The 16,881-nt window shown below is 47.8% G+C and overlaps 1 protein-coding gene across 1 annotated transcript in view; it reads left to right on the top strand.

Moving 5' to 3' along the window:
• Window positions 1–2,614: 2,614 nt before the first annotated feature.
• Window positions 2,615–16,881, top strand: part of gfra4a (GDNF family receptor alpha 4a) — a 66,779-nt gene continuing 52,512 nt past the window's right edge. The window contains exon 1 of the mRNA XM_061695658.1: window positions 2,615–2,968. Coding sequence (XP_061551642.1) covers window positions 2,893–2,968 — 76 coding nt within the window. The 5' untranslated portion in view covers window positions 2,615–2,892. The remainder of the gene's footprint in view (window positions 2,969–16,881) is intronic.

The following is a 16,881-nucleotide window of genomic DNA, read 5'->3' as shown; positions in this document are numbered from 1 at the left end:
TGAACTCGACCAAAGCCCGGCCATGTATCAAATTCTCCTTGAAGCGAGTGCTAAGCTAACACGTAAAGACGCCAGTTTGGCTAAAGTGTGCCGCTCCAGCACCGTAAATAGGCCACAAAGATGCTGAATAATAAATGTGTCAGAACACAGACGCGGCGGCGTGCTAATGAGCCCATTGGAGGGGGCGGGGGGGGCGAGGAGTCCACCGGAAAAATGTTTCACGCCGACGTTCTCTTGACAGCGAGTCGGTTATTCCATTTACTAGCCCGCCGTCCTCCGAGAAACTTTTCGGAACGTGACGAACGAGCCGTCGTCCTCAAAGTTAGTAACGCGTACGTGTCCTATAAATAAAGACGACGGGACCAAAGTAGCCTCACTCGTAACCTTAGCACACTGGAATACACTCACCAAAATATTAGGTACACCTGCACAGGACAAGGCCCACACGGGGGGGAGAAATACGTGAAAAAAACGACACGAGTGACCCGACATTTTGGACGTACGAGCCATCGTTCCGCTGATTTTTGTTAGCGTTTTTTTTTTTTTTGTGAGCGAAAATGCTCATCTGCTCCCACGTGCTCTGTCGAGACAGCTAAGTAAAGGCGCAACGGTGAATCGACGACTATTTTGATAATCCATGAATCGTTTCAAGTCATTATTGAACTTGAAATTGTCCGAATTCTCTGAGTTCAGCCTGTCCACAGCAAATATTCTCACATTTCTGTCGTCCTTCGTGAAAGCTGACTGATCACACTGGTCAACAACAGATTGGTGTACGATTAAAAAAAAATGTTCTCCGCTGATTTCGGATATTTTTGATGTGCTGAATCCAAATAACATTGATTTTGCGCAACTGGCCACCTTTCTGTTGACTTGTACATGTACTTTTTTTTTGCTTTAGAGGATGACGTCCTGAATTTGGAACAATGACATTCAATTTACAGTCAGTTAAAAGTCAGTCAGTAAACTTAACAACTCGGCAAGGAAACGGATGCCATTTTCACAAAACATTCGACGGTGCCGATCTTCCCGTGAGCTCAATGAAAGTCACGTCAACTTCTCGTTACGTCATCGTAATCGTGCAACTTCCGCACTCTTCAAGCCTCGCGCGTCTTCTTCGCACCGGCCCCATCCTCACCTCCCGCCCGCCTCCACGTGGCGCACCTCTGCCAAGCGTGCCAGCTGTTTCGAAAAAAAAAACAAGTTTGGGGTTTGGTAATGAGCCGGCGCCGAGTTGTGAGCGAGCGCGGCGACGATTCGCCGCACGTCGGGGGGGGGGGGGGCTCATTTCGAACCCTAACCCTCGGCTTCAATGCCAAACTAGAACTTCATTCGAAGCGCAAACTCTCACGTCAAACCCGAACCCAGACTTGAGACGTTCATCCCTAACCCTGGATTGAAACCCTCATTTCAAAGCGACGTCCCCGCTTGTCGTCGCTTCTCTTCGGGATTTTCGTTCGCGACCGGCGGGGAGAGTCGACCTCCGATTACGGCGGAGACGTCCTCGCGCTGCCTTCCGGGAAACTGGGACGCTTGGGAGCTCAGTCCTTCTGACGAAGACAACGACCAATGAACACATATTTTGTCTTCTTCTGAAACAACAAATAGTCAAGTCCCTTGGAAGTCACTATTGGAGCCCAAATCCAAGCTTGAAACCCTAACCCAGGCTCAAGAGCCTCGTTGGAAACCTGCTCACTTGAAAACCGCAATTGAAATCCTAATCCAAGCTGGAAACATTAACCGAGACTTCGTTGAAACCCTAATTTGAAACCTTAACCCTGTCTTGAAACCCTAACTCAGGCGTGAAACATTCCCTTTGAAACGCACGGACGATGATGCGTCCCGTCAGCCGAGAAATGTCACGGGACGACGTCGAGGTCCATCATCTCAGCGCTAACTTGTTGTTTTCCGCTCGATGCGATGACATTTCCCCCGATCGCCATCCGTCCGTACGGCCCCCGGACCATTTACGGGTGAGCCGCGCGGCGTCCAAATGGCCGAAAAAAGGACTCGGCCCAGTTTGCGGGCGATCAAATGTTAAACGGTACAAGTGGTCGCTGTTAGAGGAAATGCGAGCAAGAAGAAGAGCGGAAGGAAACGGCCGTTGGGCTCCACGCCTGCGGGTGGCGCTAATCGGCATCGCAAACAGGTCGCGGACTGACAAACAAACCGGGAAGAAGACGGCGAGCCCAACATTGATGAGAAAACTCGAACCTCGCCTTGAAAGTGTCATTTGAAACTTTCGGAACCATAAACTGGGCTTCAAACCCTAATTCCAAACCTTAAGACAGGCTTGAAATGAATTTGAAACCTTAACCCGACCGTCAGTCCCCAACCTGGTTTGGAAACCCCACTTGGAAGCTTAATCCGGGCTTTGCTTGGAGACCCTAACCCGATTTTTAAAACCCGGCTTTCAAACCTTAACACAACACAAGCTTGTAAACCTTCATTTGAAACCTTCACTTTTCTTGGAACCCCAAAACCCAATCACCGCAGCTCGCAATGACTTGATGACGCCATCGACTGCGTTCTGCAAGCAGCGAGTCCAAAAGGGGGAACTCGCGTGTGCGCGCGGAGCCGGCGGGAGCGCGCACGGCCAGGCGCGCGCGCCAGTGATTCATCCGCAGTTGCCACGCGGAGCAGCGCAGGTGCGGGCGGAGAAGGAAAGGAATTTCCATCCAGGGATGCTGGAGAAACTAAGCACTTAACCCCAACTGGGTTCTTCTTTTGGTTTGGGCCGTTTCCCAAAGTTAGTTGGGATCCCCACGATGCTCGCGTCCTCCTCCTCCAGCGTCCTGCTCCTGCCGCCGCTGCTGTTTTCGCACTCGCGTGGATTTACGTCTTCCGCCGCTTTCTAGCTTCAGCCCGCGCCGCGCACGCCACCACGCCAGCATGGACCGCCTCGTGGTCGTCCTCCTCCTCCTCCTCCTCTTCCTCGGACCCTTGCAGCTCCTCCTCGCCCTGCTCGGTAAGTTGGAGACACCCGCAAACAAACAAACAAACAAACAAACAAACAAACCAAAACAACCACAACCACAACAACGATACAAAAAAGCAAATTGTCACGTTGTTGCGCGTCCGGGGGGGGGGGGGGGGGGGGGGGGGGGGGGGGGGGGGTTAAAGTTGCGCGCGTGCTCGCCAAGTCGCGGACGTGACGCGCGCACACGCTGAGCACAAGTTGAGCAAGACGGTGGAGACGAACGGCGCGTGCGCGCGCACCTTTGCAGCATGGGCGCGTGTTCGTGGATAAAAGTGCACGTGCGATTTGTGTGTGCGCGCGCGCGTCAAACACTTACACGCAAACATGTACACGCATACACAGATGGCCAACGCGAAGATCGAGACGGTGTGTGTGTGCATGCGTGCGCGCGTGCACGTGTGTGTATACGTGAGCACCTCGGCAACCCCAAGTGCCTGTAGGTGTGTGCGTGTGTGTGTGTGTGTGTGTGTGTGTGTGTGTGTGTGTGTGTGTGTCGTCCGCATCATTCCGACACACTCAAACACGCACTCACACGAGCTTGTCTCAAGCTTTGTGTTGGACTTCTGTTTGTGTTGTGTGTATGCGTGTGTGTCCCCCCCCCCCCCCCCCCCCCAAATAAATGCACCACACACACACACCCACTTGCATCAACCATACAAAAACAGTCACACGACAGTGTGTTGTTGTGCAAGAAACTATTGTGTCTTAATGATGCCAACATATGCACACGCACAGCACACGTGCACACATTTGTCCACCGACAAACGCACGCTAACCCGTATTCCATCTTTCTCAATCTTTGTGTTGTGTGTGTTTCCTCCATTTTCCTTCCTAGTGTCTTGTTGTGTGTGTTAATGACACGCGCGCACTCACGAAGGTGCGGGCCTGCGCGCGCACACGCACGCCTCATCTTTCGTGTTTTGGGGGGGTTCACGCGCCGCTCAGCGACGGCGTGAACGTGAGTGCCGACGGTTGCCCGTGTCGACGTGCGCCCTGTGACTGACTGGCGAGCGGTTCGGGGCGTTGCCCCCCTTTCGCCCGAAGTCGGCCGGGATAGGCGCCGGCGCCCCGTGACCCTGACCAGGATGAGCGCTGTTGAAACGGGATGGATGGATATATAAAATAGCTGCGCTATTTGTATTTCCCTTTGATCTTTGAGTGATTTACTGGGGGCCGTGCCATTATTTGTCCTTTTGATCTCATTGTCGTTTTATTCGGAAGGGGGTCATTACGTCAGTCATGACATTTTACACAGTTTAGTGTAACAATTTGGCTCATGTCGATCCGAAACACCCAAATGCACGTTATTTATCTGGCTTCGATCTTTTACTGCGTTATTTTGGTCGTCAATCAATCTTGTATTGGGGAGGGGTCTGAAATCAATCAACTCTGTTTCGGGTAATCGGCTGTCAAACTCATCGGAGGGCCGTTGTGACTGTGAACCACGTAAGTGTGCGATCTCCTCACACTACATATACACCAAAAATTGACGGTTAACTCGTTTTGAAATCAGCAGCCAGTAAAAAGTTGTTGGTTCAACGAGTATTCCATTGATTTTGAAAGGGGCACCGGTTACAAGAAAATGCTTGCAATATCTCAACTTTATTAAAAGTGAAGACAATTAGCAATTTTGTTATTTGAACAAGAAACGTGACATTGACGCACATGATTTGTTTTCGCAGGCCAGGTAAAATGATGTGGTGGGCCAGATCTGGCCCCCGGGCCCTGGGTTTCACACCTTTGGGCGTAATGGTTCAGTTTTTCTAAAAACATCCAGATTAGGGGTGGGAATTGAAAACAGGCTCCCAGTCACCCAATGGCTAGGAATCGTCGGTTTGCTTGGCCGACGATTCCGCTTTTCGATTCCTCTTACGTCGCAATCGAGTGTGACGTCGTTCGCGAGAAGTGCATTTTGACTCTGAACTTTTTCAACACGGCGCTCCCCTACGATATAACTCTGTATCGTCCATATCGTAATTTTGATGCGTGGGGCATTGTGTTAGCTCTGTGGGTACTCCAATTTACCGGCAGAGATCGTCACACAACAACAGTCAACTTTCCATGATGTCGCAATTCTTCCTCACTCTCCAGGCATGACCAATCGATCCACACTAGATCCAACTGCCAGATATTTGTGTTTTATTGTCTTTTTAGTTGTCTTGTATCCATTAATTGTTTTTCTATATAAAATGAATTTTGTACACAAATAGAGAAGTGATCAGCGATATCATATATCATTTGTGATATTTTGTCCCCTCACCCAATGAGAATCGAAAAGGAATCGGATCTTTGGTCGTTGTATTAGCACAGCGTTCGTAAATCACTCAGCACATTCCTGTTTAGGGTAATAACTGCTATCGTGTCAAAAACCGATAAAGAAAATGTAATGTACAACATTTGCAAACTTTTAGGCTGCTTTAATCTTTGGCCATCGTATTGGGAAGGGTCTTAAATCAATCAGCGCATTCCTGTCTTGAATAATTGATTAGCGATCGAAGTGATATTGATGTCCCATCAAAGTTAATTGCATCCAGATGTAAATTATTTATCTGTCCTTTATGTATTACTGGGTTTTTGACTTGGGTCAAAAATCAGTCTAACCTTTGATCTTTGGACCTTTTATTTGGGGTCACGCAACAATCTGTTCTTTAATCTTTGCCCACTGATTGTGACATATATATATATATATATGGTGTGTTAGACCGCGCTGGGCCTTGGGCGTCGATTCATCACCGCAGCTCGGTGGCTCGAGAGAATCGACACGTACCAATCATGACGCATAAAAGCGCAGCGTCTGGAAAAGGTCAAAGAGAAAAGCTCGTGTGAGCTAGCAGTCATCTATCATCCCCCTCGCGCGTCTGCGTAATCGCACCGTCAAAAAAATATCGAAGAAAAAAGACACCTGAAAACGTGCAAAGTGACCTTAAACTTGCTTCTTCAAACAAGAAATGGAAGACTTGCTGCTCTTGCCCGGCAGGACCTCTTGAGACTTTTTGTGGGTTGCCTGCCTCATGAAAGAAAACACCTCATGAATGTTGCTAAGTGACATTAGGTCGTTTAAAATTGGGTATCAATTCGACACATTGTTTTAGGAAAGAAATGACTTTAAAATGGCTCGTTTGAAACAAAATGGCAGCTTTTCTGTGTCTTTTTGTTGCTAAGAATTTCATGTTTCTCGGCTAAACTGCCTCCGGGGGCTCAGTTCCCCCCCCCCAAAAAAACCATGACCTCGAGTTTGGTGTTTTATGTTAAGTCGCCAAAGTCCGCCGCCATGCTCCGCCCACACGCAACAGAGAAAACTCTCCACTTATCACAGTGGTGCGTTGTCCATATGTCTGGTATACGCACTTCAAATTTGGCAGCAATCAAACAAAATTGCTTGGAGGAGTCCATTAACCCGAAAATGGCCACTTTAAACCAAAAAGGCAGACTTCCTGTGTCTTTTTGGGCATTGCTTCTTGGGACTTTTTTTGTGAGTCTACTCGTGATAGATAAGCCTACCAAGTTTCACGTTACTAAGTCAAACTGGCTCCGAGGGGTGAATTTTAAAACAACACAGCCTAAATGGCAGCCTCAAACCAAAATGGCAGATTTGCCGTTTCTTTTCGGGCGTTGCTCCTTGAGACTTTTTTTTTTTGTGGCTCGACTCGTGACAAATATGCCTAGCACATTTCGCGTAGCTAAATAGAATTGGCCGTGTGGGCTGACTTGTCAAAAAGATGACAATGAAACGCGCATGTTCATTTATGAATAATTAGCATGTTAGCTAACCCATTGTGACAGAAGGTTATCCGCTGTTTGGCTTTGTATTCATTTATAAAAGCCAAATCCTTGAGATTCAAATCAGATTTCTGTTGGACATTGAGCTGCGTCGCTTTCTCCACCAGGCAAAGCGACTCCCTTTTTACGTAGAGCCAAAAGAACGGCGGCAATTACATGCAAAGTGGCGGCCCACGATGGAGATAAAACACGCTCGGCAGTGCGAGTGAATCAAAGTGCAACAGCGACGACGGCGGTGGAGGATTAGAATTGTTTTTTTTTTTTTTTAAAAGGTTTTTTTTCCAAACTGGTTATTACGTTAAAACCCCGTCATTTTCCACCGGCTTTTATCCGCGGACCATTATGTCGCCGACGTAAGACTGAGGCTGCCGTTGCTAAAGGATACCGCATTCACCTGCAGAGCCCGCGTTTAAGTTTGTCGTGAAAAGGCTGCCGGCTCATTGTGAGATACAGAAAAGGTTGCAATTAAGTTCACACACGCACACACGGGAACTTTTTGTGTGTGGATGAAAGTAGCTCGCGAGGCTTCAAGGTCCATTGGTCGATTGCTACTTCCAACTTCCAGTGTCTCATAGCAACAAGTCTAAAAAGGAATTATCCACAGCAATGCAATAAAAGCTCGTATTGTGCCGGCGTTTTGTGAGTGTCGATCATGTTCTCAAAGCTGGAAAAAAGTTTGCATCATCTGAATTTGTCACAAAGAGCTTCTGAGGAGACGTTTGTCCACGAATCCCTCAAAGTTAGCATGGACAAATCCACAACACTCATTGACAAAGTGTAATTTGGCAGCTTGTTAATGAAGTGCTGCCTGCATGAGTGAAAAGACATTTCGGTTGTCAGAAAATACTTCCGTTTCAACGTTTGCCACCGGAATCCCTCGAGGCTAACATGGATGGATCCATGACACCGGTGCTTCTCAAATGTTATCACCTAAAAAAATACTCCAAGTATCTCCATCATGACCAACATTAAAATGCACTAGTGTAGTGGGTTCATCAAAAATGAGAACAGTTTTAGTCCCCCCAAAAATACAGCTAATATTATTGTAAGCCACTGTAACATTAAGCAGTTCGTTTAATAAAGGGGGAAAAAAACGACTTAAATAACAATTCAAATGTATGGCACATAAAAGTTCAATAAAAATTGTACCCCAGATATCTATATATATATATATATATATATATATATATATATTTTCAACAGTTGTTAAAGATTAAAAGTTAGTGTATTCACTTAAAAGTTGAATACAACTGAACTGTACTTAGGCAAGGATTTGTTTCGGGGCGTAGCACTAGAGGGAGCCTGCGTACCACACTTGGAGAATCACTGCACAACACTAATTGACAAAGTGTAATTTGGCAGCTTGCTGTTGAAGTGCTGCCTCCGAGAGTGAAAATGCATTCCGTGCTCTTACTGTCTTCCAGAAGGCTCGCTTGTTTCTTCATACTCAGGGTTGCTTGACAACAACTAGCCGCTTGCCTTGTTGCAACACCCGCGCTGAGGAGGGGGGGAGAACAGTGGCTCATTTGCATGAGACAAAACGCCTCCCCAAAACTGAGCGATTTCTACCAGATTGTTGCAAGAGGATGTAAAAGGAGACACTCGCTATTTTTGTCCACAATTTCAAACTGTTTATTTTCAATACTTTTAATAAAAAGCCTCAGTTTTAGGGGGCGCCTCTGTCTAACGCAAATGCAGAATATGGCTTTTGTTACCATGACGACCAAGGGCAAAGCTAGGGTGTTGCAATGCAGCGAGGGGCTACTCTGTGTTGCCAACCTTGCGACTTTTCCGACCCCCTAGCCAGAATTGTTTTTAAAGATGTTTTTTTTTTTCCTGAAGGCAGGGGGGGGGTGACTTTGTGACTCCCATCAGAGCAGGAGATGAAGCCACCACTGGCTAATGTAGACATTAAGATTCAATTTGATTTTCATTGGTGGTAGCAGCACTTCATCAGCAGCCAGGTCGCCATTGCAAATGAGAATCAATTCTCCGTTGTCTGACCTGGATAAAGAAAGATTGAATAAATAAAATAAGCAAGCCGCCCGATTACACTTTGTCAATTTGTGTCGCAGATCCGTACATGAGGCGCATGCAGCGGACGTATCGCAAATAACGAAGTCACTGCTTATCCGACGCTAACACTGGTAGCTTATGCTAATCAACACGTACAACAAAATGTGGGCGTTGACGTTCATTTAAAAAGTGGCTTTGGATGCCAAATCATGGTATTTTCTGGCTTTTTATTTTCACACAATTCTGGAATTTGAGAAGGGCTCGCTCACAGACACGTTTTCATAAATAAGCAGATTAAAAAACAGATCAATTTGGGTGTTTCATTTCATACTTGACGGGTGGCCAGACGCTGCAGAGACCTGAATATTTGTCTACAAATACTATTACTGTGTTCAAAAGTGAGCTTTATATATGTATATTTTATATATATATATATATATTTTGAGCAAAGAATTTCAGAGATTAAAGACACATGGGTCCTGTTTTAAATTGTGTAAAAAAAAAAAAAAAACCCACAATATGTCTGCTAAAAATGTAAGGAGGTTGACAAAGGACCTAACTCAACGAGACGTTCAAAGCGGGTAAAAATCTATTTCCGTGGTATTTAGGCCAGGCCACGTGAAAATGGGTCTTCCTTGAAAAGTGAGGAGAGTGCGAGGTGTCCCTAATCATGTTGCACCTCTGCAGGAAGAGGCTGGAATCAGGTCAAGCGCTTGTCTGCTGAAATTGCCAATGAGCAAATGGTGGAGCGTCAGTGTGACAGGGGTTAGTCACACACACGCCATCCCGCTGCCTCTGACGTTACCTTGGAAGCCAGTTAAGTCGCAGGTCCTCTTCAAAACCCCTTTTTATGTCCTTTCTCACAAAGCAGGCAGCAATGGAAAAAGACAGAAAATGCGGCTTCGATGGGCAGCGCGAAAGGGGCTTCACCGCCACCAGCCCGCTTGTGTTACGGATCTGGTACTACCTCTAAAGCCGGCGCATTTGCGCATCAACTCAAGCAGGCGACACAGGAAAGTGACAAAAAGGAGTCCGACCGCTCGTGTGAAAGGTAGCGACGCGGCTGCCTTTCTGCCTCTGATGCTTACCTTGGAGGCCGGGAAACGTGTGGGTCAACTTCAACCCTCCGGTCTGGGTCCTTTCGCAACATGGGGAAAAAGATGGAACAAAAAATACATAAATTGACGCGTTCTACACAACTGCTTTCCCACCTGTCACACCCTCTGATTGTACCTCCGAAGCGGGCAAATTTGCAGGTCGACGTTGAGCCCCCATTCCACGCTGGTACCTTTCACACTAAATGGCGACAAAGGGGAAAAAAATGGCTTAGCCAGGCCATCCCACCTAGGGTGGGTCGACTTCAGCCTCCTATTCCACATCCTTTTACACAGAACAGCAACACGGGAACAAAGATGGGAAGCAAAAACGTTGACGGCCAATGTGAAAGGGGCGACACAGAATGCATCCCACCTGTCATACTACCCCCAAAGTCTGTACATTTGCAGGTCGACTTCAACCACCCATTCCGTGTCCTTTCACACAAAACGGCAACACAGGAAAAAGCCGCCTTTAACCAGCAGTGTGAAAGGCACTGCGCAGTTGCCACTCCGCTTTTGATACTACCCCCCCTATTCCGTTTCCTTTCACACAGATGAGCGACGCTGGAAAAATGTGTTTTCCCGTATTGGCGGGATTTAAGTCCTCACTTCTTGTCATTTCTGTCATATTGGGCTCTCGCTTGAAATCCTTTTCAGCATTCCGCCTTTTGATGTTTTCCTGGCATCCCTGTCAGAGATAAACGTCATTCTTCCACAACAAATACCTCGTGTGCTGTTTTACTGCAGTTATGCCAAATACCCCCTATGGAAGGATGGGTTGCCGTCATAATAACACTCATGAATTCAGCTCCCGCTATCAGTGTCACCTCACCTCCGTCTAACTTTTCGGGTCTGAGTCCAAGCGTGTCTCGGTATCAATTTTTTGGGGGGGTTCATTCCTGCCATCTTGCAGCCGGCGTCTTCTCGCTCATGTTTGTCAATTTCACTCGGGGTGAAAAAGAAGATCTGCTTTGATCTCGGCTCGGCCGCCAATCACCGGTGAGTGACGCATCTGCAGTCGGGGGGGGGGGGAACGGAGCTGCGGCAACATTTATAGGAAAGAGCTTGACATTTTTTGACCTGCAAATTTATTTGGAGAGGCAGGACGGTGGCAGGTTAGACCCCTTTCGCAGTGCGACTCATCGTGTGAAAGGACACGGAATGGGGGGTTTAGGTTGAGCCTTGAATTTCATGGTTTCAGAGGGAGTAACTGAATTGAGGATTCATCTGAAACCGCTTTCGGACAGTGCGTCAAAGCCAGCCGGCTCTTGCCCGTCTTTTTCCTGTGTTGCTAATCTGTGTGAAAGGACAGGGAATGGGGGTGGAAGTCGACTCCCGGATTTCCCGGCTTCGGAGGGAGTAACGGGGGCAAGATGGCGGTTCTGTAGACCTGATCAAAGATGCCATTTGTTACCTTCCTGTGTGAAAGGTACAGACACCAAATTTCACTGTGTCAAAAGATGGTAGCAGAGGCGGAATGGCAATATTTGTATCCCCCTTTCACATTGTTGGCTTGTCCCATGTTGGTGTTCAGTGGGAAAGGACGTGGGGGTGAAGTCGAGCCACAAATTTCTTGCTTTGAACGTAGTATTAAAGGCGGAGCCGGCATAACAGTTGGTACCTTTCACACAGCATAGGCCAATGTGGAAGGGGCTACACAACCTGATAATACATCAGAAGCGAGGAAATCTGTGGGTCGCCTTCAACCACGATTACTTGCCCTTTCACACACACTTGAGAAAGATGGGGAAAAATTGCTTCGACAGGCTGTGTGAAAGGGGCTACGCGTCCGCCATCCCACCTCGTAAGCTGGGACATTTCCAGGTCGACGTCAAGCCCCTATTCCCAATGGGTATCTTTCAAACGGCATATCTTTTAGTCAGACACAACCTTGAATGGCGTTCCTCAGGGAAATGTCTCGGGACCAGTCATGTTCTTATGAAGGTTCTCCATGTTGGCGCCCCGCATCTTTAACGCATCGAGCGTGGACGTCGGGACGAGCCGTGATGTAACACGATACGGTGGCTTTGGCGTGTCTTCACTGAAGCCAGCGCTAAGACGAGGGTAACCCCTTCCTATTTGCGCCGGTTGGATCCTTTCCCTTTTCGCGCAGCCTCTAAATCCACCGTGCCGAGCTCTTTTTGTTCCACCGCCGCGGCTCTTGAATTCAAAGGCCTGCGACAAGCGTTATTAGCGGGCTGACATTCGCTGTCGAGTCAACCGCCGTGTGACACCTGATCTTTCGTCTTCTGTTTATTTTACATTCAATTCATTCAACAGGTGGAACTTTCTCGACGACATGGAGGGATTAGCCAATTCTGGCTAACAAGGCTTAGCCAGAAGAAAAACGCATGTAAACACAAAAAATATATCAAGTCCAATTAAATTCTCCTCAGGCACCAACTTCGTCTTGTTTCGCGGGTGCGCGTTGACGTGCGGGTCAATGCGCCGACCAACTGCAGCCAGACGCTTTCTCGCGCGGACGCTTGACGTTAATATCGACGTAGACGCCTCATTTAGCCAACACGCGACGCCTCCCACCAGAACGCTGACGGCGCGCTTTATTTAGCAGCCAATTGAAGTCGCCCCGTAAGCCAAATTAAACACATCAAGTCAAATGCCGTCTGTTTAGTAGCAGAGGCCCGATGGTGACTGTGTAGCCCCTTCCGCACAGCGCGTCAAAGCAGTTTTGAACGTTTTTGCCATCACTGATCTGCGTGAAAGGACACAGAATGTGGGGTCGATGACGATCCGTGAATGTATCAGAGGTGGGGTGTTGTTTTATCTGTTTTTTCCCGTGTCTGTGTGTGAAAGGACTCGGAATAAAGTTTGAAGTCAACCCTCGAATATCCTGGCGTCCGAGGGAGTATCCACTGGCGCGATGGTGGCTGTGTAGCCCCTTTCATACTGACGGTTGAAGCTGTTTTTGGCCCCAGAATTTCATTATTTTGTGTTAAAGGACACGCAATGAAGGTTGAAGTCAACATGCTAATTTCCCGGATTCCGACGTAGTAACAGAGGCGTGATGTAGCTGTGTAGCCCCTTTCACACAACCGGTGAAAGATGTTTCCCCCCCCCCCCGTGTCTCATTGTTCTGTGTGAAAGAACTCCGAATGGGGTGTGAAAAGCCTCATGTGTCAGAGGCAGGTTGGGGGCTGTTTTTTTGTTTTTAAATGCATTTTCTTCTGAGTACGTGTGAAAGGGCTTGCAATAAAATTTGATGTCCTCGAATAATCCTGGCATCTGAGATCAGGGGCAGGATGGTGACTGTGTATCCCCTTTCACACTACCAGTCAAAGCTGTTTTTCACGCAGAATTTTCCCGTGACACTGTTTTGATGGAAGGGACAAGGAATGGTTGTTAAAGTGAACATTTCCAGCTTCAGAGGTAGCAACAAAGGCTTGGTTTACATCTACCCGTTAATTTCACATCTTCAGATTTAGTAACAGGCTGGATGGCCATTTGTTCTCGTGTTTTTCCCGTGTCGCCGATCTGTCCTCTGATGTATGCACTCACTGCGAGATTTAACGGGTATCAGCGGCTTTCACGCCGTACTTCCGATGGCGTCTGAGGCGTGACCGACGACCCGACGCAAACCACAGCGGTCCCGAAAGAGAGAAGGGGAAGTCTGCGGCGGTCCGCCAGGCATCGATCGCCTCCTTCAAGGCTGCTGTGAACTTTTTATTTTTTTTTTCGAGCTCAATCAGCGAACAGAACAAACTTAGAACAAGACTTGCTCCAATCTGTAAAGCGGCAGATTGGATCAAAGCCTGTGAGACTCAAATCCATACCCTTTAACGCTGCGCTGAAGTGGTGAGTGCGACAATGAGTTTGGGAAGGCTACACCCCCAACAAAACAGCCACAAGTTTCAACTTGTTACGACGAGTGAAAACTGGAAATCCAATCATTTGTGAAATATGTTTTTCAACGGGCAGGCGTGAAAGAGGGTCTCGCCCAGCTTGCCTGTAAAATTCAAGCTTCTACGTAAGTGTAATGGCAAACCGACACCAGTAGATGGCAGCGTTGCGTGGCGTCGGATTTGAGATCAGCACAGCTTTCGAGTTCAAGACGAAGATTAAGGTGAGAATTTCGGCTGTTCACGTCGATTATGACGGGGAGAAATGCCAACGTTGGAAGTCGGACAGGTTTAGGCACCTCGCATTTGCACATTTCTTTGCAAAAAAAAGCTCATTTTCTTCGCTTATGGTCAGAAACCGGTGTTTTTTGGGAGGGCGGGAGGGGCGAAACCAACCCATGTTCTGCTGCTAATTACTAAAGAACGGAAAAAAACAAACTTTTTTCCTGGTGGAAGAAGCAAGTAGTTTCTTTTGGTAGGTTAGGTGCTGATATTGTCACAGAACGCAATATTCTGTGGGTCTTGCAAGATCAGTCAAAATGCTCCGAAACGGCTGCTAGCAATGATGCGGAAGTCGGCTTTGAAAATGTCTGGCAGTGAATGGATATGAACCCATTCCTTTGATATCAGCATTCATGTGAGTCTTATAAAGGTATGCAAACTACAACATTGCTGTGGTCAACTGTTGCTGTTGTTCCATGTCCCAATTTCATGGGGAGGGACACGCAATGGAGATTGAAGTCGACCTGGAAATTTCCCAGCATCGGCGGCGATGTTGCCGCTTGCACACATCCCGCCGTCACTGCTGCTTTTCTCACCTTGCTTTGATATATTTCCAGAGCATGTGCACAAATCAAGACGCGCACGCGTCACCTTGTCCAAGGTGGACCCCGACGAGGCGTCGCGGCGTTCCCGTACTCTCCGGGTGGCGCCCCGTCGAGATTGCCTCCTAAATCCCGGCCGTCAGCCCCGTCCGGGCGCCGGCGCGCTCGGCTGAGGTCGCGCAGGCTGACGCTTTTTTTGTTTCTCGTTAGCGAGTCCGCTGAGCCGTGAACCTGCGGGAGGGAAAGAAGAAGAAAAAAAAAAATACGCAACGCTTGAGGCGGGATAAAGCGGCGAAACGCTGACAATCGCAAATAGAGAAATGCGCACGCCAATAGTACCCATCAAGCCATCTACCTACCTACCCATCAATTCACCTTCCTACCCACCAATCTACCTATCCATCTGTCCATCTCCATAACTAACCTTCTACCTACCACCCCAGCTACGCATCTACCTACCCATCCACACAACTACCAACCTATCCAAGCGCAAAGAGGCAGATGCTTTTGAAGTGACAACGGCGTGCGCTGATGGCGGCTAAGTAACGGCGCGTATCTATATTGCGCCGTAAAAAGCAATGAAGCGTCACCATTCCGTCGGCCATATAATGCATCACCATCGCGGTTTTAATATGCCGCCTTGTGAGCCGACCGTCGCCGCAATTAGCCCTGGCGCAATCTTGTCTGTTGCTGACGCTGGGCGGACAAAACGCGGGGAAACAAAAAAGACGTATCGGACCTGCTGGGAAATCTTCACAAGATCAACGGCATTAATTATTCATGGCTGAATCCCGCTTTTTTTGTTTTTGTTTTTTTCCACGCGTTTGCGTTGGTTAGTGCATGCGCTGCACATGTTAAGATGTTTTCTGATGGCCTGCTGGGTTGAGACGCACCGTGCAATTACAAAGATGTGTAATACCCGCAGCTGCCACTCAGCGCTATTTCATTGACACCAAGCTACCTAACCAGCTCTTTACCTACCCATCTGTCTATTTAGCTCACTACAGTACAATCTATTGACCAATCTAACAATTTATGTACCAACATATCTTTCTGCCAACCCACCCACGCAGCCAGCTCTACCTACCTACTTACCCTCTACTTACAATCTGTCCATCCACCTACCTGCCTATCGACCAGAGTGCCTAACCATCTCCCTCGCGACCTACCCATATAATCATCGACCTGCTTACCTAGCCATCTATCAATCCATCCACCTACCTACCCATCTACCAACCTACCGACCCATCTAACAATTGGCTTAAATACTCACTCGCCAATCTACCTGCCCATCTATCAAACCTACCTACTAACCCGTATATACGATTCCCCGTTTACCTACTTACCTACCTATCTAGCCCCACCCACCCATCTATCCAGACAACTCTTGATGTTAATTCCAGTGTTTGTTGGTCTGCTGGTGTGCATCTGCACTGCCTCACGAGGAGGTTTTGGGCTGCAGCGGTTTTGCGGCGGCGCAGAGACGGCAATGAAACATTGATCAAGATGTCTTTTCAAGGTGAAAAGATCTCACTCCATCTTCATATTCTCGCCTGCTCACTCCACCTCCAAGTTCTCTGGGGACATGGAGGGAGGTGAGTTAGTGAGGTAGGGGGGGTAGCTAGAGAAGGAGGCGGCGGGTGAGCTCAAGCAGCAGGAAGTTCTCAGAATGGAAGCCAGAGAGCTTTTCTCTCCCTGAACCAATTTACACATTTGAACTGCAAACACTTCTCGCTCACCACGGGTCGCTTTTACTCTTTACTTTCTTGTCCTACATTCACCTACCTACCTATCTATCCAGCTACCTACCTACTCACCCACCCATCTGCCTACCTCCCTCCCTACACCAATACACATATATTCATAATGTAATGGACCTATTTACCTATCCCAGTATCCGTCTACCTAATAATCTAGCTCCCTACATACACCAACCTGTCCAACCAAATTACCAATGCACCTACCCGTCAATCCATCTACTTAAACCGGTAGATAAAGAGATTCAGCGTAGCTCGGTGCTGTGCAAAAAACATTTTCTATCTTCCCATAAAGCAGTAGCTGTAGGTGTCCCAATACTTGTGTCCATTCACTCAATGTGCAGGGCGGCGTCCAATTTTTGAACCTGGTACACCGGTCGACAACAACAATCGCTTCACGATAATGATCACAGAGGAACCATTTCTGTGTGTGTGTTCTCAAATCGACAGCTACCACACAACGGGGGGCCATGCTCGGCCCTAACACTTCTTCACTTCTGTTTTTAAGTGCAACATTATTACAATGATTGTTATTGTTGTGACTGGAGAGAAATAGCATTGCCTTTACTG

Source organism: Phycodurus eques, chromosome 14 (assembly GCF_024500275.1).
Source record: "Phycodurus eques isolate BA_2022a chromosome 14, UOR_Pequ_1.1, whole genome shotgun sequence".
Taxonomy (NCBI): domain Eukaryota; kingdom Metazoa; phylum Chordata; class Actinopteri; order Syngnathiformes; family Syngnathidae; genus Phycodurus; species Phycodurus eques.
This window is presented reverse-complemented; position numbering and strand designations above follow the sequence as displayed.